The sequence below is a fragment of the Ambystoma mexicanum genome, chromosome 8 (assembly GCF_040938575.1).
Source record: "Ambystoma mexicanum isolate Mex_15411 chromosome 8, UKY_AmexF1_1, whole genome shotgun sequence".
Lineage (NCBI taxonomy): Eukaryota > Metazoa > Chordata > Amphibia > Caudata > Ambystomatidae > Ambystoma > Ambystoma mexicanum.
Genome location: NC_090929.1, coordinates 1,623,505,058 through 1,623,528,617, shown reverse-complemented (window position 1 = coordinate 1,623,528,617; position 23,560 = coordinate 1,623,505,058). Strand labels below are relative to the sequence as shown.

The window sequence follows — 23,560 nt, the reverse complement described above, 5'->3', positions numbered from 1 at the left end:
CCGTCGCTCTCACACAGCTTCCTAATAATCTACAGGCCCCTGGCTACGATAGACAATTCGCAAACAACCTCTGCGATTCAATCGCCACCCTCCAACTAAACCATCCCAACCTCACCCTTCTTGGAGACTTCAACATATGGCTCGACATCCCCACCAACCCTATGACACACTCCCTGGTTGATTAGATGCAATCAATCTGCAACCCCACATAAACGGCCCGAATCACTATAAAGGACACACTCTTGATGCCATCTTTAGCTACAACACCCTGATTCATTTAAAGCCCCCCGCCCCTATCATCTGGTCCGATCACTTCATTCTCTCGTTCGCCATCTGCTCACCCGACCCCCTTCCCGTACTCGTATCTGAACCTCCGAATCTACGCAAATGCTGGAAAAAAACTAATAATCACCCCGGACCTAGCCGAGGCACTCCTCCAGTCTCCACCACCTACCTGCCGTCTCAACAACCAACTAACCCCTGAGGCCTTTGATTCATGGCTCAACGCATCCCTGATGCGGCTCACCCCCCCGTGCAAACCATCAACTCGCCGTGGCCTTTTCCCCAATGGTTCACTCCTGAGTCGAAGACCACTAAACGACAATACAAATACCTAGAACGCAAATGGCAGAAAGACAAAACCCACGAGAGCAGGACCACCTTGGCCCGACACCTGTATCGGTACAAAGCCAAAATCCGGAAAGCAAATAAAGCCCACTACAACACCCGAATCCTAAACTGCAAAAACCCAAGCAAAGAACTCCACAAAATCATCTCCGAATTCACCAATCCGGCTTGTATCACAACCGTCCCGACCATGTCACAATCACTGTGTGACTCTCTCTCCCTCCACTTTTACACCACAGCTATCGAAAGGACAAAACCTCTAACCACCAAACTGGCTCTCACATCCACCAGGCAATCCTCTGCCCGTACCGGCCAGCCCAGCAGCTGCGACCTCTACGCAACCAATGTTCGAATCCTTTAGTCCAATATCACCAGAACAATTTCTCAAACTTCTATCTGCCCGCAAACCATCTGGATCACCACTGGACCCTTGCCCAGCCACAACCCTTAAAGAAATGTTTTCTTCCACCTGCGCAGGAGAACACGCAAGATCTATCATAAATGCCTCCCTTTCTTCTGGTATCTTTCCCGACGCATTCAAAATGGTGCATGTCAATCCTCTAATTAAAAAAACCTTTGCTCGACCCTCTCGAGCCCAAAAACTACCACCCCATCTCAAACACCAGATTCCTTGCCAAACTCATTGACCGAACGGCCTACTCTCAACTAAATGCCTTTGTCAAAGCCAACAATCTCCTAGACCCACCCAATCAGGTTTCAAATCATGTCACGGAACTGAAACCACCCTAACCTCGATCTGGGATGACCTTAAAATGGCAGCAGACTCCGTGGGATGCGCCGCACTAATCCTTCTCGACCTATCGGCCGCATTTGACACGATCAATCACTCAATCCTCCTAGACCGCCTCCACTCCCTTGGAATTCGTGGAACCGCTCTTAAATGGATAGCTTCATTCCTCAAAGACAGGCACCAAATAACGACACTCTCCACCTTTACCTCCCAAGCCCGACCAGTTGACACGGGAGTCCCACAAGGAGCATGTCTATCCGCCCTCCTGTTCAATCTCTACCTGATCACCCTCCCACCAATAATTCGTTCACACAACATCCTGTGTTACAACTACGCCGACGACACTCAACTAATTCTAAAACTCCTGAACTCGAAACCCAACTCCCGACCTGACCTGGCATCCTGCCTCCTTAACATAGAACTCTGGATGACCCAAAGCCACCTCCAAAACGGAAATCATGGTTTGCGGCAACTCCGATCATCTTCCGCACCCACTACCCTGGCCACCCGCCATGGGCAACTCACCATGGGCAACTCACCAACACCCTCCAACTCAGTGAAAAATTTTGGATGCACCCTGGACTCTGACCTAACACTCTCGCGCCAAGTCAACAATGTCTCAAAGTCCTGCCACTACCACCTTAAAACCCTTAGGCGCATCTTTCCATATCTCTCATTTCCCAACAGACTCTCTGCGGTCCAATCAATCGTTATATCAAGACTGGACTACGCAAACCCCCTATACCTCGGAACCCATGCCTACCAACTGAATAAACTCCAAAGGGCACAAAACGCGGCGGCCAAAATGCTACTTGCGCTCGGTCCAAGAGATCACGTCTCTCCAGCCCTTAAGACACTGCACTGGCTTCCTGTAGCCCGTAGGGTGGCTTTCAAAACCTTATGCCTCTCCCATCGAGCACTGCATAAAACTGGACCTCAATATCTTCAAGACGAGCTAATACCTTATCATCCCACTCGCACCCTAAGATCAAGCTCAGCCGGCCTCCTCGTAATTCCTAAGACAAACTCAATCAGGTTAGGCGGATCATCATTCTCAGCTCTGGCCTCAACCCTGTTTAACTCGCTCCCACCCCACATCCGCCTAACTGAGGATTTAGCGTCCTTCCGCAAACTACTGAAAACCTGGCTCTTCCCCTAAAACCAACCGGTTTTCCAAACTAACAGCATCACAATGACACCGACCCAACAAACTACCTGATGCGAGAAATTGACAGCTAATAAACTTAAATGTAAACCAGAAAGACAAACAGAACTAAACGAGTAATGTAGATCAAAACAGTGAAGTGGATAATATGAATAAATCATTGAGAAAATAAGGAGATCTAAACTGATGAAATGGACATAATGAATAAGGAGGGAACATAGTGAATGACATGGATGAAAGTTAGAATGGATGAAGCGTATAGAACAGATGAATGCACTAAGTGGAAGAGTGCATGAGTGGAAGAACAGACGACTAGATAGATCAAATGAGTATGGAGATCCGATGAGTGTATAAAATAGATGAACATACTAAAGCCGATGAGTGTGTAGAGTGGTTGGGTGTGTAGAGCGGACAAGCGTGTAGAGTTGATGAGTACGTGTAGAGTTGATGAGTACGTAAATACAGAGAATCGAATAGAACGCAGGAGGGCGTAGAACTGATGACTATACTGAACGGACGAACGTATAGACCGGATGAACGTTTAGACCAGATGAGCGTGTAAAACCGAATGAGTGTGGGGAGCGGCTGAGTGTGGGGAGCGGCTGAGTGTGGGGGCAGACAGGAGTGCATGCGCGGGGAAGACAGGAGTGCATGCGTATGGAATTCAGGAGTGCGTAGGCAGACAGGAGTACATGTGCAGGGTAGACAGGAGCGCATGCGTATGGAATACAGGAGTGCATGCGTGGGGCACACTGGAGAACGAAGGATAGACTAGAGCACGCAAGGTGGACTAGAGTGCGTAAGTGCGTCAAGCAGACAGGAGTGTGTAGGGCAATCTTGAACACCTGAAATGAATAAAAGTGCATAGAACGGACTTGATCGCATAGAATTGCGTGTCGTACATAATATGCTTTGGAATGCAGGGAACATTTGAAAGAGCATATATCATACCACACCCCACGCTTACTCTCTTCTTTACACCACCACTCAACTAGAACACAGAGATACTATGACACCATTCGGTATAACTGTCCTCATATTAACATCTCCCGCTCACTCCCCATCACTCTAAGTAAACACTGCTGGTTTCACACCCCCCAGCTAGGCGTTCTCCTCAGGCCTAACGCAGCCACACTCGGTCTGGATAAATCCTGCCAGAGCGAACACATACTCCTGATCTCTCAACCACCACACCTACCACTAAGAAGCAGCTACTACACGAACTCTGCACCAGCTGCACACATACATGGTGCGCACACGCACCTTTGGACTCTCTCTACTCTCTCTACTGACCCGAACTTCGGTTCCCGAGGGCGTTCAACCTACCAGCGCCTTCAGACCATACCAATGGTATATAAGGCGCTATATAAATGCAAAATAACATAACATGTGTCCTAGGTGACAAAAGGCATGTTGGACCTATTGAATGGTGATTGTCCTTGTGCTACCCAGGGTTTCGGCACCCCAGTCATATGCATATATTGACATGTGGTGGTCACAGCTGGCATGGATTTGCACGGAACCAACTCTCTCTAGGCTCTGCCCATTGACGAGAAGATAGGTGATGGGGTGATAGGTCTACTGGATATACATTTCTTTCCTGACGAGTGCATCATTTGGAAGGTTTTCAGGAGGGAGCTATGAGCCTTGATTTGGTGCTAAGCAGCCAGGCTTGGAGGCGGTCTTATATTTCACTTGCAGATATCCGCAGGCTGCAGGAGCAGTTGTTGCGGCCCATGCATGTAATCTTGGGTCTTGAGTTGAGTTTGCAGTCCCCAACATTTCCTCACCGCACTCTCAACCCTGGTGTAACTTGGACACTCTAGCTTTTTTGGCTTAAGCTGAAGCTGTCAGGATTTCATCTACAATGTAAGCAGCGTTGGCACATACGCTGGCAGGCCAAGGCCCATCATCAATGCAACCGATATTGAAGGCGGGCGAGAGGAGACTACCAACAGTAGACCTGCAGATAAAGCTTAGAATTACAACAAATCCTAAGATAAACAGAGAACCTGGCAATCTGACTTACATGAAGGTATACGATACATAGTTTAGATAATCTATACATCCCCTTCAGTCAAATTCCCTTTGAGCAATTTAACATAAGAGGAAAACTTTGATGATCAGGGCTATGTAATGGGGCTACAGCAATCAGAACGGCACGCTTCCTACTACAAAGCTGAGGGGTACTTACCAACTGGCTTCTCACAGACAAGTCCATCAGCCACAGCCGTGCATGGGTTGGCCTTAAGACCCGCGACCTCCGGCCGCTCCAGGTATGCACAGAATCCAGAATCGTTGGGTTCTTCGGGCAACCATTGGAGGGTTGTATTGGTGAAAGGTGACATGTCCTCCCAGCCCCAGTAGGAGATGTTGATCTTGCGTAACCCCACCCAAGGGGCTATTTTCTACAAAGGAAGAACAATAGTGATAATTAGATCAGTCCGTGGTCTTCAGTCTACACCATCGCAACACATATAGGCCACATATTGTAATTGCGGTCACACACTTCTCTTATATCATGCAATAATATCTCATTTTAATTATAACCTTATAACCTTCCACTTCTTTGCATTTTAAGTTTATTTACTACTACTCAATTAAATTGGTACTCAATTTATCAACTCCGTAAAGATGAAAGACAGAGTCTGCCTGAAAGGATTGAAATGTGTCTTGCGGACTGAAGACAAATGACTGGGTCAAGCACCTGACTCGCTGAGCTATTTTGTCATTAAATTGGTGGACCTGGTTTTTCACCTCTGCCAACAAACTCTGATTCTATTAATCCATTACCATTGTACAAGACGAGTTCTGGGTCTTGAAAGCAAACTCTGCATACCGAAATGAACCACAACTCTCAGGACTCGAAGGCAACACTATAAATGAGACGACGCATTCCAAGAGGCTTTCTTCACACAGTTTAATCCATCAAAAAGCAGTGCATTCAAATCTATGGTGATCTCTTTGTCGAAAGGTAATCAGATCACTGTTCCACTAAGTGGGACTATTAAGACACATCACTGGATGCCACATACCTGTACATCTGGCCAACAATCCTGCCAAGTACTGGCCTGATGTTGGGCAGACCACAAGAGGGTTGCGGGTACTTAGTGGATCTCAAAGTTGGACCAACCTTCCTGATCACGGTAGGCTGCCAATCCAAGTAAAGTAGAAGACCTGCCTGTGGCCAAGTGACAACATCAAGCAACACAAATGCCTGTTGCATGCAAGCATTGGTGTTAGCAGGAATCCAGCTAGATATCCTTGGTAAACCAGAAATACAAGGAACAATGTCCTCTGATCAAACCCACCCCCACAAGAGAGACTACTCTGATCCAAGATGATGGCCCAACCCTCCCTTCCTTACAACATGTGGCCAGATGCCAGTAACAGAGAATACCAGGGAAAGGAGGAGGACCTAAATACCAGTAGACCAATGGAACCAGTGGTAGCCGGGTGTGTGAGTCTCAACCAAAAGGGCAACACAGAGGCAGAAGCTGGAAGAGCGATAGCCCAGAGGATGGCATAAGCAGGAGGCACCCTGATCTTGGTTGGGATGATCCCAGGTGGAAGGCTGTACCAAAGAACCCTGGTTGCTGAAGGTATTCTGAAACTTGGAGGAAGCAGCGGGAGATCAGTGGAGAAGCTGGGGGAGAGCGCCTCCAGGAACGACTGGTGAGAGAAGCGCAGTGATCCCCCTAGGCAGTGTTGCCCGAGGAGGGAAGGATACTGGAAATGTTGGCAGGAACGCTGTGGAAGGTGATATCCCCAGAGTGATGGAAAAGCACGGCTAGCCTCCGAAATGAGAGACGTGTCCCTCAAGCGGTGCTATGATCGGCAGGCAAGGTGGCAGATGATGTAAGGCTGAATGTGTAGCAGAGACTCAACAACAGGTCATTTAGGGAAATTGCCAAGTCGAAGAGAAATCCTGTAAGTACAAGTACACAATTGTGGCCTAACACTGCATTCTGGGAAATGCGGTCAAAGTGCGAAAGCATATCATAAGAGTGTGAACGTAAGATCTGACACTGCATCCTGGGACATGTAGTCCAAGTACTAAAGCGCAGAGTAACATGACTTCAGCCCCCAGAAGACAGTTAACGTTGGTTCTCTTGGGGCTTCGAAGACACGCGCTTTGCTTTGTGCAGCATTAAATGCACAACTTGCAACAAACAAGTATCATTGGTTTGCTTTCTACCTCTCAGTGACAGTAACTCTCGTGCCACAAAGGAAAATGACTGGGCTGCGACTCGCAAAATACTGTTCACCTTCACACTGCTTTACATCCCAACCACTGCTCATGCTGAGGAGTAGAGGGCCAGAACCACAACTCCAACCCGGTTCCCAATGTGGTTCAGACAGGCTCTTACAGTCTGTCAGCAGTGCTTGCTATACAAGGCACCCGCACCCCATTCTCCTACTGGGACACCGGCTTCATGTCTGCACCTTTCATCTCATTTCACTTGTTCCTCTCGCCCCTCGGCCTCGCTCTTCCCAACTGCTATTGGTAGCGTTTGTGAGTTCCTCCAACTGGGTCTTGCCACTTGTTCCTCTCGCTGCTCGGTCTCGCTCTTCCCACCTGCTATTGGGAGCTTTTGTGAGTTACGCCAACTGGTCTTGTCACTTGTTCCCCTCAGCCTCACTCTTTCCACCTGCTATTGGTACATTTTGGGAGTTCATCCAACTGGGTCTTGCCACTTCTTCCTCTCGCTGCTCGGCCTCGCTCTTCCCACCTGCTATTGGGGGCTTTTGGGAGTTCCTCCAACTGGGTTTTGCCACTAGTTCCTCTTACCCCACCCACTATTGCTAGTGTTTGGGAGTTCCTCCAACTGGGTCTTGTCACTTGTTCCCCTCAGCCTCACTATTCCCACCTGCTATTGGTACCTTTTGGGAGTTCCTCCAACTGGGTCTTGCCACTTGTTCCTCTCGCCGCTCGGCCTCGCTCTTCCCACCTGCTATTGGAGGCTTTTGGGAGTTCCTCCAACTGGGTTTTGCCACTAGTTCCTCTCACCCCACCCACTATTGCTAGTGTTTGGGAGTTCCTCCAACTGGGTCTTGTCACTTGTTCCCCTCAGCCTCACTATTCCCACCTGCTATTGGTACCTTTTGGGAGTTCCTCCAACTGGGTCTTGCCACTTGTTCCTCTCGCCGCTCGGCCTCGCTCTTCCCACCTGCTATTGGAGGCTTTTGGGAGTTCCTCCAACTGGGTTTTGCCACTAGTTCCTCTCACCCCACCCACTATTGCTAGTGTTTGGGAGTTCCTCCAACTGGGTCTTGTCACTTGTTCCCCTCAGCCTCACTATTCCCACCTGCTATTGGTACCTTTTGGGAGTTCCTCCAACTGGGTATTGCCACTTGTTCCTCTCGCCGCTCGGCCTCGCTCTTCCCACCTGCTATTGGGGGCTTTTGGGAGTTCCTCCAACTGGGTTTTGGCACTAGTTCCTCTCACCCCACCCACTATTGCTAGTGTTTGGGAGTTCCTCCAACTGGGTCTTGTCACCTGTTCCCCTCAGCCTCACTATTCCCACCTGCTATTGGTACCTTTTGGGAGTTCCTCCAACTGGGTCTTGCCACTTGTTCCTCTCGCCGCTCGGCCTTGCTCTTCCCACCTGCTATTGGGAGGTTTTGGGAGTTCCTCCAACTGGATTTTGCCACCAGTTCCTCTCGCCGCTCGGCCTCGCTCTTCCCACCTGCTATTGGTATCTTTGGGGCATTCCTCCACATGTGTCTTGCCACTTTTATCATTGGCTACTTGCCTGAGCTCTAGCAGGACAGTGGTTCCCCTCAGACAGACTCATTAACTCAGCAACAAAGCACCCACCCCAGCTTGACATGCTCTTCTGGCTTCAATTCTGCTCATTTTTCACCAAATCACAGAGCCACAGACCCAGTACCTAGCTGAAGACACAGACTAGCATCTTACAGATTAACCAGTGTTTGCTCTGCTGATCACCAGAGGTATTAAGCAGTAGCAGCTGTTGCACTTTGTGCCCACCATACATTAGTGCACCCCATAGAAACATTGGATGCACTGCGACCTTACTACCACACACCGGGGCAGTTCTGTATCTTTGAACCCTGCCGAATCAGGACAATTCACATGCATAAAACACAAAAAAAGCTTCTATCAAAACAGTGCCCTCTTTCTGGGCCAGATAGGGTCCACGGTATACATAGCACCAGTCTTCAAATTATTTATTTCGAAAACAAAATTATTATATCAGTATTCAATCGTAAATCATTAGCATACAAATTCTTCAGGACACCAACTATTTTTCAAACTTCCCTTCGGCAATCTTAAGTGGGGTTCATATCAAAATGCGTATCACATTGAACCTAAATCATAGGTACGACTAAAAAACCTTTTCTTAAAAAAATGGAGGGGTTGATCTTCAAAATCGATCTCTATGACAGATTTAGTCTCTACACCTTACATGTTTTGTCATCATGTCACAATATTTCTTGAACCCTAACCGCCTCAAATATCTCAGGGTGCTGCTAAAAAAGGTACGCTCATTGTGAAAGCCTTCCAGGTATATCTATTTATTTACAAAAACACTTAGACCAGAGGTACGGAACAAAAGGCAGACCAAAGATCGAGCACACACAGTGCTCGGTGCTTCCATGGAGGCAAGGCAAGAGCCGGGATATGAGGTGAAGGTCACGTGAATGTGATGGGGACAACTAGATGATTTCCAATCAATAAACCTTCGATCAATGCACATCTATAGGGTTATTAGTCAGGGAGTAGGTGTTCCTTGAGGGCCGTCTAGAAGACGGATGATCTGGCACTGTCCTTGGTTTTGGAGTTTTCTGACTGCGCCGTGAGGAGTGTGAAGGACCAACATCATGGCAAATTGACGAGAGCTGCTGAGCCAACAACAGAAGGTGGGAGTGGTGGGGCATAGTGCTAGCCTGGTAAGGGAGTTGCCCATGGATAGATTTATAGACTACAAAGAGTTTGAAAATGGGGAGATTTTGCATAGCTAAAAATGGCGCATGAAGACGATGTCTACAAAAGCTTCAGCAACGTGTGTGGTGGTGTGTGCAGGAATGAGTAGCACAGTGTAGGACTTTGTGGACAGTAGAGTTGGAGGTGAATGGATCAGTAATCCAACCTGCTGAGAGAAAGAGTAGAAATAAACCTATCGGAAGATCGCAAGACGAGATGGGGCAATGTATTTAAAAGGTTCCACAGATTGAGCTTGATTGATCTCAGCGGCCAGGGTTGTAGAGGTGATGTAGTGATGGAGATAAAGTTCCCTGCCAAAGAGGGAAGCCAAATTAAAAGAATTGGGGGTTGCGCTAAGTAAGTCAGGTGGAAAGGCAATGGGAGAGGAGAGAAGTGGCGTTGCCTTAAGAGGTCGGCAGAGAGGTCATTTCGCTTAGAAGAGTGGAGCATCAGGAAACGTAGCATCGGAGAGCGACACATGGCAAGAGGGATTCAGCGGAGAGAGAGAGAAAGAGGACCGTTCTGGGGCGAGAGAAGACGATTTGAGTGTTGTCAGTGAATAAACAATGATGGGTGAAGAGGGCAATGAAGGACAGATACATGTGTGATACATACCTGTAAGGAGATAGAAAATATACCAGATCTCCAGAAGATGGAGAATGAACAGTTAGTCTGGTAGGGGTGAGAAGGAGCAACAGTTGGCTGAGGTCTTGGGGACAGTGTGTTTTTGGTGTCAAAGACGTGAGTGATCCCTACAAAACACACTTGGTGGATGGCAGTGGAGTGTGAAATGTGCAAAAGAAAGAGGTAGGAGAAGGTGCAGAGGGTTAGCCTATTGACTGAGCCACAGAGAAGGCCCATAAACCTGTGATGCACTAAAGGGAGCATAGAACGGAAGAAAGACCCTAGCAAACTAGAGACCCCTGCGGGAGAAGTGTAAGGGTGCAGAAGTAGACTCAGGACACAAAGGTGGCATGCTTGTTGGTGTAGATGTATTGAACTGGAATGTGGAAGATATGTTTTAAGGCAATAAAGGTAACCTGTCTATTGCGCTCGGAGAATCCCATGAGCCCAGTTTCTCTGGTAGCCTATCTGCCCCACCTAGAAGATGTTCCAGGCCAACCACTCTATTGCTTTTACTTCCTCACAGAAGATCGGATGACACAACGACATCAAACATAAGCTCTATCTGAGCTTAATGTATGTATAAACACAACACTTTGGAGAACACCTGCCGCAGGCATGATTATCCATCCACGCACTCTAGAATGCAGCTACAACAAATTCAGTCTTGCTGGTCACATAACCTTTTCACACTGAAACACCAGACTTGCCTCAAAACCTCTGCCATTAGAATGCAGTGACAACCTATGACAAAATTGGTCTAACTGGGTACATATCGAGTCTCCAGCATTAGGGCGCTGTTGTGACTCCCTCAGCACCCATCCACATGCCTGACCTCTTGGGTAGCTTACCAGAGCCTAGCCAGCCCTCCTAAATCCTAATCTTGGCCAAATCCATACAAGCCTCCTCTTAGAACGTTCCCATTACCTGGACTTCGGTCACCAAGGGCATTCCTAATACAAAGCGCGTTGAGGCATTACAAATGGGAAAATGTGCTATATTAATGATTACTACAATACAATACAACTCATTTTGTTTTCAAAACTTTATTCGAATGTGTCTTTTAGCACAACACAACACACAATCACAATTGAAAAAATCAAATTCATTTAGCCTAAAATAAATAAGACCACAGACAATAATTCCTTGGCGGCTAAGGCCGCACTCATTGCGGAAAAGTAAAGTAAATTAAACAAACATCTTTAAAATGTTACTTAGGCCTTGAGGAGAGCAAAGCTCGCAGCCTCAAAAGGTGCATAGAAAAAAAAGTGAATTGAACAGCAGGGTGGCAGACAGAGCTTGCAGCCTCGAGGGTAGCCTGTGGTTGAGGTAAATCGATGCCCAACAACTTTCTTCTTAGAAGCCAGGCACAATAAAAATATCTGGCAGAGGCTAAAACCACTTTCCACTCCATCATATCAATGAGGAACTGCATTGAATCCCTTGTGCTTCTCAACCCTATGCCAAGCAAAAGAGGTAATGAATACCGCGCCGTAGCTCCATTAAAGGTGGGCATAACAATGTAAAGTGGATCCGGGTCTCAATAAACCTGTTTACAGAGTGGGCAATGAGCAGTATTCTGAGCGGACCAATCACGTGTGTACCAAGCAGTTTGCAGCAGACCCAGTCTAAAGCGGACATATAAAGAAAGCTCATAAGGTGGGTGTATACTATCTGGAAAGGGTCTACTACTCCCCAGTGAACTTGGCAAGAGGAATACAGGGCCATTTTTCAGGGCCTCCCTTCGTGACTGCAGGATCCCAAAGGCATTACGTTTGGCAGTCATCTTAACCTCTGCCTTAAGAGAAGGGCGACACTCAATGTGATATTCCCAAATATGTCTAAGGCCTAGCCGCACAGCATCTTTTTCACATGGAGGACCCAGTTCTGGCTTTTTGCACCTTACAATTCCAAAAAATCGCTCAGAGCATCTTTGTAGGGGGCGAGGCTCGGGGAAGACCAAACTCTAACCCAATACAGGGTTGGCTGGAGGGCAACTAAATCAGCCAGAGGCAGTACTTGCAATTCTAGATGTGTCAATGCGGTCGAGGCATTCTTAGGCAGGAGCAGCAACTTCTTTAAGAAGATGTTCTCAACGGGGACAACACAGTTTTGTGTTTGCAAAGCCCCAGATCTCTGCACCATAAATGGTGGCAGGCAGCGCTTGCTTTTCAGATAATTCTAGGACTGGGGAAATTGCCCCATTACCACATCCTGAAATAAAGGACGGAATAGCCTGCTATACTTAGTTAGGCTTACCTTGGATTTAAGGAGCTGGTTAACACACCGAGTTAAGCTGGACATGACTTCCCACTGAAATGCAAGGGTTTTGTTGTGTTAAATCTGTTCAACTTGACTACACTAAAGTTTGTTTCAGTGAATTTCAAGGGTTTTGTTATACCATCGTTTTTTTATGGGCCACTAGCCATGGCCAGTGGCCACGTCCTTTGGCTATGTCCACTGTACATGTTGCTCGAATAGCTTTCTTTTGGACCATGGGATGGCCATGGGATTTGGCTGTGGCCCCTTCCCGCTCATTAGACATTCCCGTCACCCATGACCTTGGCCCCGGCCTTAAGCAATGGTCCCTTTACATGTTTCACCAATAGCTTTCTTCTGATCCCACTAGCCATGGCCTTTGGCCACTCTACATATTGCTCCAATAGGTTTCCTAAACGTGCCTACTAGCCATGTCCTCTGACCATGACTAGTGGCTACAGCCTTCGGACGTGGCCACACTACTAGGTTGCGTTGGGACCCACTAGCCATAGCCTTCAGCCGCACCCCTTAACACCAACCTCACTGTAGCTTTAAAATGTGCCTTTTTTTGTCTTAATTGAGTTGTATTGTAGTTGTCTCATTTTTTAAACTCTTTTTTTTAAAAAAGTTTGCCCCATAACCACACATTATCAATGTACTACAAATGACAGTTATCTGTAAACGCACACAAATAACCCTGGTTATGCGTCAAAAGCATGTATAATCCAAAACTCTTCCCTGCCCTCCCAAGCACTCACAATGTGCCCCCCTCTTTGTGCCACCCCACCCACCCCAAGTTATTTTTCCTTCCCTACCCCTCTCCGAGTGCCGACAACACTGGTCCTCTATGTCTGACGCACTTTCATTCCTGATCTAGTTTTCTATCATAACCGCGGTTATCCTGCCTGATAACCCCAGTTATGCGAAAACTTTTGAGCTCTGAACTTGGTTCCCAGACAGAAAATCCCCCCTCCACCTAAATCCCCAATTTCACATGGTGTCCTCTTTCCCCCGCCAGACCTCTAGCCTCATGACATTTCATCCTTTGTCCTCCTCCAAATGGCATTTTTTCCACTTTTCATTTTCGGATAATCCTGGTTGTATCTGTTATAACCGCGGTTATCTCTCGTATAGAGCAAAAATACATATATAGCTATAATTGTGGGAGAAGGGGCACTTCTCCATCAAATATTTTAACTACTTAATAACCCCATACCCCACCCAAAAGATTATATTAGCCTTTCTCAGCATCTCTGCTGCAAAGCACCAAGACAGATCTAAAGGTTTTAAGGTGAAACGGGCACCGCGTTCTCTGTCAAATATTTTAAAAAGTACGGGATGGATTTACCCCAAACCATACAAGGAAATTAGGTCAACGCTTGGTGCCCAAATGTTTTCTTATTTGGTCTGGGCGAGAGATTATGGTAGAAGTATAGAAAGAAAGGGATGTAGATTGAAGGAGAGACAAAGAGAGATAGAGAGATGCAGAAAACCAGAACAGAGAATAGAGGGGGAAGGAGAAAGGAGAGAGTGAAAGAGATAGAGAGCTGGAATGATAGAGTTAGAAAGAGAGCTAGAGAAGGAGAGGGAGGTGTGGAAAGCGAGAGCGAGAAGGGGTAAGAGGGCGAGATGGGGCGAGACTGAGAAAGAAAGAAAGAAAGAAGAAAGCTGCTGGGAGTTGAAGAAAGATACAGAACCAGGGCCGTCACGAGGGGGGTGCAGGGGGGGCAAACTGCCCCGGGCCTCGCGCTTGCTGGGTGCCTCGCGGCCCCCTCTCCTAAGTGGAAGGCAGCACAGTCTCTCGTGTCCTTTATTCACACGGGGGACTGTGCTGCCCCTGCAATGATTTTGCTGTTTCTTGTGAAGCCGTTTGGCTCCGCAACAAACAGCAAAATAATGGGAGACAGCAGGGCTCAGAAGTGAGCTCTGCTGCCTCCCGTCATTCCACTGAAAACGTGGACATGCTGAACGACAAGAGAGGACTCCTCTCCTGTCAGTCAGTGTGTTCACGTTGCTCAGCGTGACCACACTGACTGACAGGAGAGGAGTTCTCTTTTGTCAGTCAGTGTGTTCATGTTGTCAGTGTGACCACGCTGACTGATGGGAGAGGAGGTCTCTCTCGTCAGTCAGTGTGTTCACGTTACTCAGCATGACCATGCTGACTGACAGGAGAGGAGTTCTCTTTTGTCAGTCAGTGTGTTCATGTTGTCAGTGTGACCACGCTGACTGATGGGAGAGGAGTTCTCTCTTGTCAGTCAGTGTGTTCATGTTGTCAGTGTGACCACACTGACTGATGGGAGAGGACTCCTCTCCTGTCAGTCAGTATGTTCATGTCAGCGTGATCATGCTGACTGACAGGAGAGGAGTTCTCTCTTGTCAGTCAGTGTGTTCATGTTGTCAGTGTGACCACGCTGACTGATGGGAGAGGAGTTCTCTCTTGTCAGTCAGTGTGTTCATGTTGTCAGTGTGACCACGCCGACTGATGGGAGAGGAGTTCTCTCTTGTCAGTGTGTTCATGTTGTCAGTGTGACCATGCTGACTGATGGGAGAGGAGTTCTCTCTCGTCAGTCAGTGTGTTCACGTTGCTCAGCATGACCATGCTGACTGACAGGAGAGGAGTTCTCTCTTGTCAGTCAGTGTGTTATGTTGTCAGTGTGACCACGCTGACTGATGGGAGAGGAGTTCTCTCTTGTTAGTCAGTGTGTTCACGTTGCTCAGCATGATCACGCTGACTGATAGGAGAGGACTCCTCTCCTGTCAGTCAGTGTGTTCACGTTGCTCAGTGTGACCACGCTGACAGATTGGAGAGGAGTTCTCTCTTGTCAGTCAGTGTGTTCACGTTGCTCAACATGACCATGCTGACTGACAGGAGAGGAGTTCTCTCTTGTCAGTCAGTGTGTTCATGTTGTCAGTGTGACCACACTGACTGATGGGAGAGGACTCCTCTCCTGTCAGTCAGTGCGTTCATGTCAGCGTGATCATGCTGACTGATTGGAGAGGAGTTCTCTCTTGTCAGTCAGTGTGTTCACGTTGCTCAGCATGACCACGCTCACTGACAGGAGAGTTCTCCTGTCAGTAGTGTGTTCATGTTGATTATAGAGGACTCCTCGCTTGTCAATCAGTGTGTTCACGTTGCTCAGCCTGACCACACTGAATGATGGGAGAGGAGTTCTCTCTTGTCAGTCAGTGTGTTCACGTTGCTCAGCCTGACCACACTGAATGATGGGAGAGGAGTTCTCTATTGTCAGTCAGTGTGTTCACATTGCTCAGCGTGACCACGCTGACTGATGGGAGAGGAGTTCTCTCTTGTCAGGCAGCATGTCTACGTGTCAGCTGCGTGGATGCTTTTTAAGGGTGCATGGAGGTAAGGTAAGTGTTTTTTATTTTAAATTAAAAGTGTATATGTGTATTTAAATTAAATTAGTATGTATATGTGGGTGTATAGTGATAATTTCGACAACAAAAATGTCGAAAGTCAAAATATCGAAAAAAAAATGTCGACTTTTTTTTTCAATGCACCCCCCTTTTTTATTTATTTTTTTAATTTTTCCTTTTTTTTAACTCCCGAACCCCTAAAATAAATATATAATTAAAAAAAACGAAAGTCGACATTTTTTTTTCGACATTTTTTTGTCGACATTTTTGTCTGTCGACATTTTGTTTTCGAAATTATGACCACCCACCGTATATGTGTATGTATGTATGAATGCATGCGTGCATGTTGATGTTTGTGTCAATGCTGTGTTTGGTTTTATGTATACATGAATGTATGGAGTTGTGTAACTGGTGGTTGAATGCATGGGTGAAAGTGTTTTTGTGAGTGTGTGTTCAGCACCACCCCTAAATGTAGCCACCCTGGGGGCCACTTCATTAAGGGGTGGGTTCATGGCATCAGAGGTGCACCTAGGCTAAAATGTCAGGGGGGAAAGGGGACTAATACTTCAAATGTTGGGAGAGGTGCTAACGTCAGTAGCTGTGAGGAAGGGGCAAACTTCCTTGTGTGGGGGCACCTAAAATCTTTCCACTTTTCGAATGAGACTCTTCTGGTGAAGCTTCAATGTTACAAGCAGCTACCTCTTGCCTTCATTTCTGAAACATCACACTTAAGGACTGCTGTGAGAATGAGATGTCTCATGTCACCACTTCCCTTCTAATCACTCCCCTAGCATGCAAGTGCTAACCCCACATCACGATTTCAATTACCTAAAAATGTATGGATATGAATGAAGGTGCTAACAGTGAAATGACTTCTCATGGCCATGCTAATCCCTACGGCAATTCTCACCCAGTTCCTGCCCTCCCCACCCAAAACACCTCCTCACTGGAACTCTTTGGGCTAGCTTTAAACATGGCTAGCCATCAAACTTTGCCCTCAATGTGCCTGCAAGTGTTTCCTCAAAGGAGTCTTCTAAGAGTTCATGACTTCATTGGAGTTGTAAACACGTAACTGGTGTAATAAAAATGTCTTAATCAGGTCTGCCTTTGGCCACTCAATTTAAAAACACCCTGCATGTCTTTCGCTGAAATTCTTTTAAAAATAAGCATTGGCAAAGCCAACAGTTTTGGCTTGTGTATAAGTATTAGGCATTTACGAGGCACTGCTATTAGCTGCTCAGGTACTCAAACCATTTTGCACTATCAATGGCCAGCTAATACCAATACAGAAGTGCCTTTCCCATGCCTACACGAATGCCCAAACTGTTAGCATTGCCAGTGCTCTTTTTGCTTTACCCTTGATGCACAGGACTATGCATCAAGGTTAAAGCAAACATACTACTTGGCTAAATTGGCCCACTTTGAATGTAGGCCAATCTAGCCAGTAATAACACTTATGGTACACAGTCAGCTCAGATATACTTTCTGTGGCATGGCATTTTTACTGGTTGGGAATCCGTACATGGTAATAATGGCAAATATTGATGCAGCCTGCTTCAACATAATTAGAACAACCAGCATGAATATATGTTTATACTAGCATATCCCGCGTGGAAAGGCGGCATGAAATGTATTGGAAAATGTTCCTATGCACAATTTGTGATTTGCAACTATTGGGAATTTCCATGTGCTTCCATACAAAACCAATTACAAACTGTGTGGATTTCTACCCAATTTTGCAAAGAAAGTGCTGTAAAATGCATACTTTTAACCCAATGTTTCATACATTTTCTTGGGAGTGAGAACCCCCCCACCCCCCAAAGCCACCCTTGTTTGGTTTGGGCTCCCTCACTGTGCTCTGTTGATCCTGACTAATTGGAACAAACATTTAAGCCTCTTAAATTCAGAAATGTACCAGCCTCCACTTTACATCATTTGTCAGTGTGTTCATGTTGTCATATGATTTAATGATATGAAATGGCATTTATAACGTGCCTGTACGCAAGTGTTTCTAGGCGCGACAAGGCAAGGAGGGAGAAACAAAAGAGTAGGACAAAACACAGATCTTACTAGGCCTTGTGTCATTCAGATCGTGCAAGAGCAGGGAATGGGGAGGGGAGAAGTGCTGAGGGTGGGGTAGGATGCAGAAGTGCAGGAACAAAGGAGAAACAAGAGTGCAGCCAACCGGTGGCAAGTGTGAGTACTCATAAGTGCAGCCAAGGGGTGGACAATACGAGCAAGAGCGGGAACTGTAGGGTTACAGATACAGACCACAAGTGCAGGGGAGCCAAGAGGCAGTGCGGGATTGCAACAGGACAGGCAGGGACCTGGGCCCGAATTCAGAGCTTGACCAGGTGACCAGTGCATGGATCAGGCAGGTGATCAGCTAGGGAGAGGAAGAGAGAAGGCAGAAGCAAATAAACAGGTCTTGAGGTGCTTCCGGAACCGGAGATGGTGCTCCTCAAGTTTCAGCGAGACAGGGAGGCTGTTTCCAGAGGGAGGCCCCAGCCGAAGAAAGAGATCTGCCCTCAACTCTTTGTTTGGAAAAGTGATTGACCCTCAGAGAATTGGAAGTGGCACAGTGGAGAGCTCATGCCATCTTATATATATTCATTCATATGATAAAAAAGTTAGTCTGGCATGAACCTTTCTTCAGTAGAGAAAGTAGTAATAAACCATATTTGGGATCCTGCACACAAACTCAAGGGTAGATTTCTCAAGTCTCCTGTGTGCGGATATGCCGCCGCTGGCCGAGTGCAAAAAACTGTAAGGGGGCCTCACCAAATGTTTTGCCCCGGGCCTCACCACATCTTCTGACAGCCCTGTACAGAACCATGGCTGCATCCCTGATTTCAGAGAGAGCAAAAGACCCATTAGCAGACACTGGCATAAGTTAGACAGGAACAGAACACCAACAGTGGATCACAACTCAAAGTCAAAGATACTGACAAATGCATTTACAAGCTAACTGCACCACTGCTCCCCAAAAAACCATCTCGGGAGCCATGAATTATGCATCTTCCAGGACATTCAATCACGCCGGCCGGCGTGGCTCTTGGCTTCGGAGCAAGACACGCATGGCTTTGTGTGCGGTGCTAAATGTGTAAATACAGCCCTGGCTGGAGCGCCTGATTTTTAATGCCACACATAAAACATATCCTGACAGGGTAATGAAACTAAGGGAAAATGGATGATTTTTCAAGTGTGGAAACAAGGGACTCGGGATCTGTGTCTCAGCCTCCAGCTACGCACCAGTGCTGTGCATTAAAACACTGTAAATGGCTGACATCAACTCGAATCTGCATGGATAATGGGAAACGGGCCACGTGACTAGGATAATATCCGGGGGCGATGGAAGGATCAGAAAAGCTTGCAACCAGCAATTTATAACCCCTGTGTGGGCAAGGCTATTCCTAAAGCATGGCAGCCATCTTTGATTGTCTAAGGCATCGAAAGCGGGTGCCGGGTTACTAGGGGATGCAGAGAATTCCTTATGCCAAGGGGCAGTAAAGTGCCACTGCACTGACCATGTTTCAGGTGTGACCAAGTCAAGCATAAAGGGCACTGAACTTGGGCCTAGAGCAGTTAAACAGAAGAAGCATTTTATTCCTGGATGCTCTGGCTAAAATAATAATACTAAGTTGCAATGCACTTCATTCAGTGTCGAGTGATAAAGTCGCCTGGGCAATGTCCACCAGGCGGAGACATTTCCCAAGAAATGCCCCCTCATTAAAAACAAGCACTTTCCCCAAATACTTTACGTGGGGAGTTTATAATATAAAATTATACCCCTCCTAGAATATTTGGGGAAAGTATTTTAGGGGTCATCAAAAAAGTCATCTACTTAACGAATTTTTCCAGACGACATTATCACCAGGGACGTCATTTGGGGGTCGCAGCTGCAACCCCTGTGGTCTCCCTTGCTATCCCTTGCTACCCCTAAAAATAAAGGAAAGAAAAAAAGTGTTTTTTTTAATGGAAGCTCATAGGCTATGGCCAACACCAAGTAGCTCTTTGTTTATGGAGTGGCTGGCCTTCTTGTTCAGGCCTCTTAAAAAAACAGGGGGTCCCACACGTGTAACACTTTGAGCAGTGACCCTAAATAAGAAAGAATAGGAATAATAAATAATGTGTCTTTCTTGAATTCTATAAAATAATTGCTAGACTCATTAAAGGTTTATTTCAGGCACACTTCAGGGGGTGAGCCACTGATTTAGTCTGTTTTTAAAAACGTCAAATTCACAATGCAGACAAAATCCTCCAAAAAGCATTTGGAGTAGAATAAGCATCCATTTCGGACTATGTATTTTGCTTTTTGCAAGTTGCAGTTTTAGCATGTTTTTTTCTGCAGGTTCCAATTTTGGCAAGGCTAACTCAGCCTTTCATACTTCTGAGGTTGATAAATGAGTCCCAACACAGGATGGGTGATATTGTATGTATATTTGTTCTATATAAAGCACTTAAGCGTAAGTGCTATATAATAGCACATCATTATAATTTGGCCTTGGGCGTCTAGTTGCATTAACAGTAATATGGGCCTGTACACACTGATATTAATTAAGCAATGTGCCCCGAGCGGCGGGGGCATTACCTGAGTCAGTAATGCCCCGCCGCAAGGGGCATATAGCTATTAGTACCCCGGCCCGCAAGATCTGTGAGAACGGGGTACTAAAAGCAGCATTTCGGGACAGAAAAAAAAAGAAAAACGACTAAGAAAATGGCCACCGGGAAAAGGAAAAAGGGAGTCAATTTTCCCTTTGCATGTCGCCCATCGGGAGTGGACGCGCTGGGAACAGTTCAGAGCGTGTCCGTTCCCGAAAGACAACAAAGAAGGTAAGTGGGAATGGGAGGGCGGAAGGGAGGAAAAATAAAAACGTACCTGTGTCCCCAGCGACGAAGGCGGCCTCCAGCCGTGTGGAGGCTCTGAGCGGGGATGGCCCCGCTTCGAGCTTCCTCATTGGCTGAGGGGCTGACACGCCCCCCGCCGGGGATAAAGGCATGGAATTCCAGCGAGGGATTCCCGGCCGAGTAATGCCTCAGCGAGGGCCAATCAAAATGGTCCTTTCATTCTGATTGCACCCTCGCCGGGTACTAATGATACATAAGATGATCCATTCTTGTATGAAATGTATATCACATTACAGTTTATTTATTTATTTTATTTGAAATGCGTGTAGACATGGCCCGTGTGCTTAAGAGCGCAGGGACACACAGTTAGAACATACAATCAAGAACAGCGATCAGGGGCAAAGGAGGAAACGAAAAAGGTTTAGCAGTGCCTGTTTAAATTTGGGAAAGCAACTACAGGCTCTCAGATCTGGTGGAAGGTCATTCCAGAGCCTGGGAGTCACATGTGAAGAAGGAGTTCCTTGTGACAATGGCCATTTTGCCTTCGGATTGAGCAGAAGATTTGAGTTGTTGGATCGCAGGACCCTTCTTTCCAGTAGCCGGAACAATTTCTCTGTGAGATATCTGGGGACATCTCTGTGCAGGCATTGGTGTGTCATGCAGAGTGTCCGGAAGACCACTCTCTTTTCCACTGGGAGCCAGTGGAGATTTTGTCTAGCAGTAGAGATGTGGTCAGATCTTTTGAGATCCTCAACCACTCTTACCACATTATTCTGGATGACCTGTAGTCTGGCTAGTTCCCCTTTTCCAATGCCCTGAAGGAGACTAGAACAATAGTCTATAAGGGCCCCGATAATCGCTCTTGCGATCACTGCACAGATGGATCTGCTCAGGAAGGGCCTGATTTGGGCCATCAGTTTCAGATAGTAGCCAGTGCTGGATACTGGGCCACTAATGTGTGCCGTTATAGAGAACTCCTGATCCAGCACCAGCACCACCCCCAGGGTCTTCACTTTGATAAGTGTCTTCATTTCACAGCTTGCGATGTCAAAGGCTTGGTATTCATCCCCAAGTTTTTTTGTCTATCCGGCAATAACTGCAGTCAGCTGTCTTCTTGGTGTTCAGTGCAAGCCCATTATCCTTCACCCAGGATTCAATGTGACGAACACCTGGTTGACAGAGAATGCATCCTTGGTGTAGTCCCCAGTGAGACGTATCAGACACTGCGTGTTGTCGGCATAGTTGGATACAGGGTGCCCTCCCGATCCAGCATATTAAAAAGGGGAGTAGTAAAGATATTAAATAGAGTGGGCAAAATGCATGCCCCCCTGTGGCACCCTGCATGTCACCAGATAGCTTTCTGCCATTACAGAAAACTTTGGCTATTCGGCCAGAGAGAAATTATCTGACCCAGTTGGTTGCATTGGAAGTGATATCGTAACCATACTTTTCGGAGTGTCTTTAGGAACAATGCTATGTGATGCCACTTCCTGTGTTTTCAAGGGGTGAAAGGTCATTTAGGTCATTTTCCATCACTTCCGGTCATGTCACTTTGGGGAGGGGTCAAATGAGATGTCATCAGAGGTCAAGGGTCGTGTGATGTCACTTCCACCACCCCTTTAATTTTGGTGAAATGACGTCCCTTATTATCACATAGAAGCCTTTTTTCAGGATGGTTTTCCCATCCGCTTGCTGTTACTAAATAAGTTATTAACAATTAAATAGTACTGTTATCAACTTTTGAAAGATTAAGGGGTCAGACAGTCCTCCCTGTTTCAATCCTGTGACAGCAGGTTGCACACTGGAATTTGAAGAGAGCGCTTTACTAACGGAGTTGTGTAATTTCTAGAGCATTTTGGATAATACATATACAGCTTCCTGTCCCCACAATCTCATGCTGTGCTTCTTTGACCTTTCATCATCAAACTGACACCGCCACCAGTTGGGCAAGTGCCGTGCCCAAACTCTTTTGAATGGGGCGGACCACTGAATTATTCAGTACCAGCAAGGACACACACGTAATGATCATAGTTTAGGATGATGGCGTGGGTCGCACCTGCGGTGGCCAATCAGACGTAGCACCTTCTGCCCCAGGCCACTCCCTGGACATGCCAGTGGGCAGTTTGGAATGCCAGGCCAGTTTTAAAATAGACCCCTCCATGCAGCACCCTGAATGCCCATATGCCATAAGCATAGAAAGGAAGAGTGCACAGGCCATGGTAAATAAAACAACTGAGCGGCGTTTGCTGTATATAGTTGCACCCTTGCGAGTTGCAAGGTGCCCTACTTAGAAAGTGAACTTCAAAGTATCCTTCTTGCCCACCCAGTAATGTGTAAACTGGTTTCTGTTTGCTCATGCAGGGCACAAGACGTTGTGTACATGTGAGCTTTGTGGACACCATCCCTTGACTTTTTTCTTCAATAGGGGACTCCCTCCCCATATGCCAAACCTGGGAGAGGGCTCTCCCAGACCGGCTGATAGGGCTGGAGCATGGGTGATCACACAGAGGATAGTCTGCCATGTGACCGAGTCCGGACAAACCCTGCAAGGTCTACGAAAGCACCTGCTTGTTGGACAGTCAGTCAATCCCACCAACTCTTAATACACGCCCACTTACCCAACCTCTTTCCACCAACGTGAAGGATGCAAGTCGCTGGGGCTTTTCCTCCCTCTCTCACTTGGCAACCCTCCATCCCACAACACCAGCTGATAAGTGCGATGGACCTCTCGTTCTCCACTCAGACAGTTCATGTTGGGACAGACTCGACTATAAGGTTATTCGTAAGATTTCCCAACATGCAAAATCTCCAAAAAGGGTGCTATGGTTTAGGAAAATCTGGCCACCTCTTGAGCTACCTGACATGTAACTGACTCCTCCCCAGCCCTTACTGACATACAACAGGCAGCTTGCCTGTTGAGAAGTCTTTGGATTTCCAAAAATCCTCCCCTCCTAACAAG

General features: G+C 46.9%; 1 protein-coding gene across 1 annotated transcript in view; it reads right to left on the bottom strand.

Moving 5' to 3' along the window:
* Positions 1-23,560, bottom strand: part of ATRNL1 (attractin like 1) — a 2,575,823-nt gene that overhangs the window by 1,503,987 nt on the left and 1,048,276 nt on the right. The window contains exon 16 of the mRNA XM_069611898.1: positions 4,738-4,951. Within this exon, the coding sequence (XP_069467999.1) occupies positions 4,738-4,951 (214 nt within the window). The remainder of the gene's footprint in view (positions 1-4,737; positions 4,952-23,560) is intronic.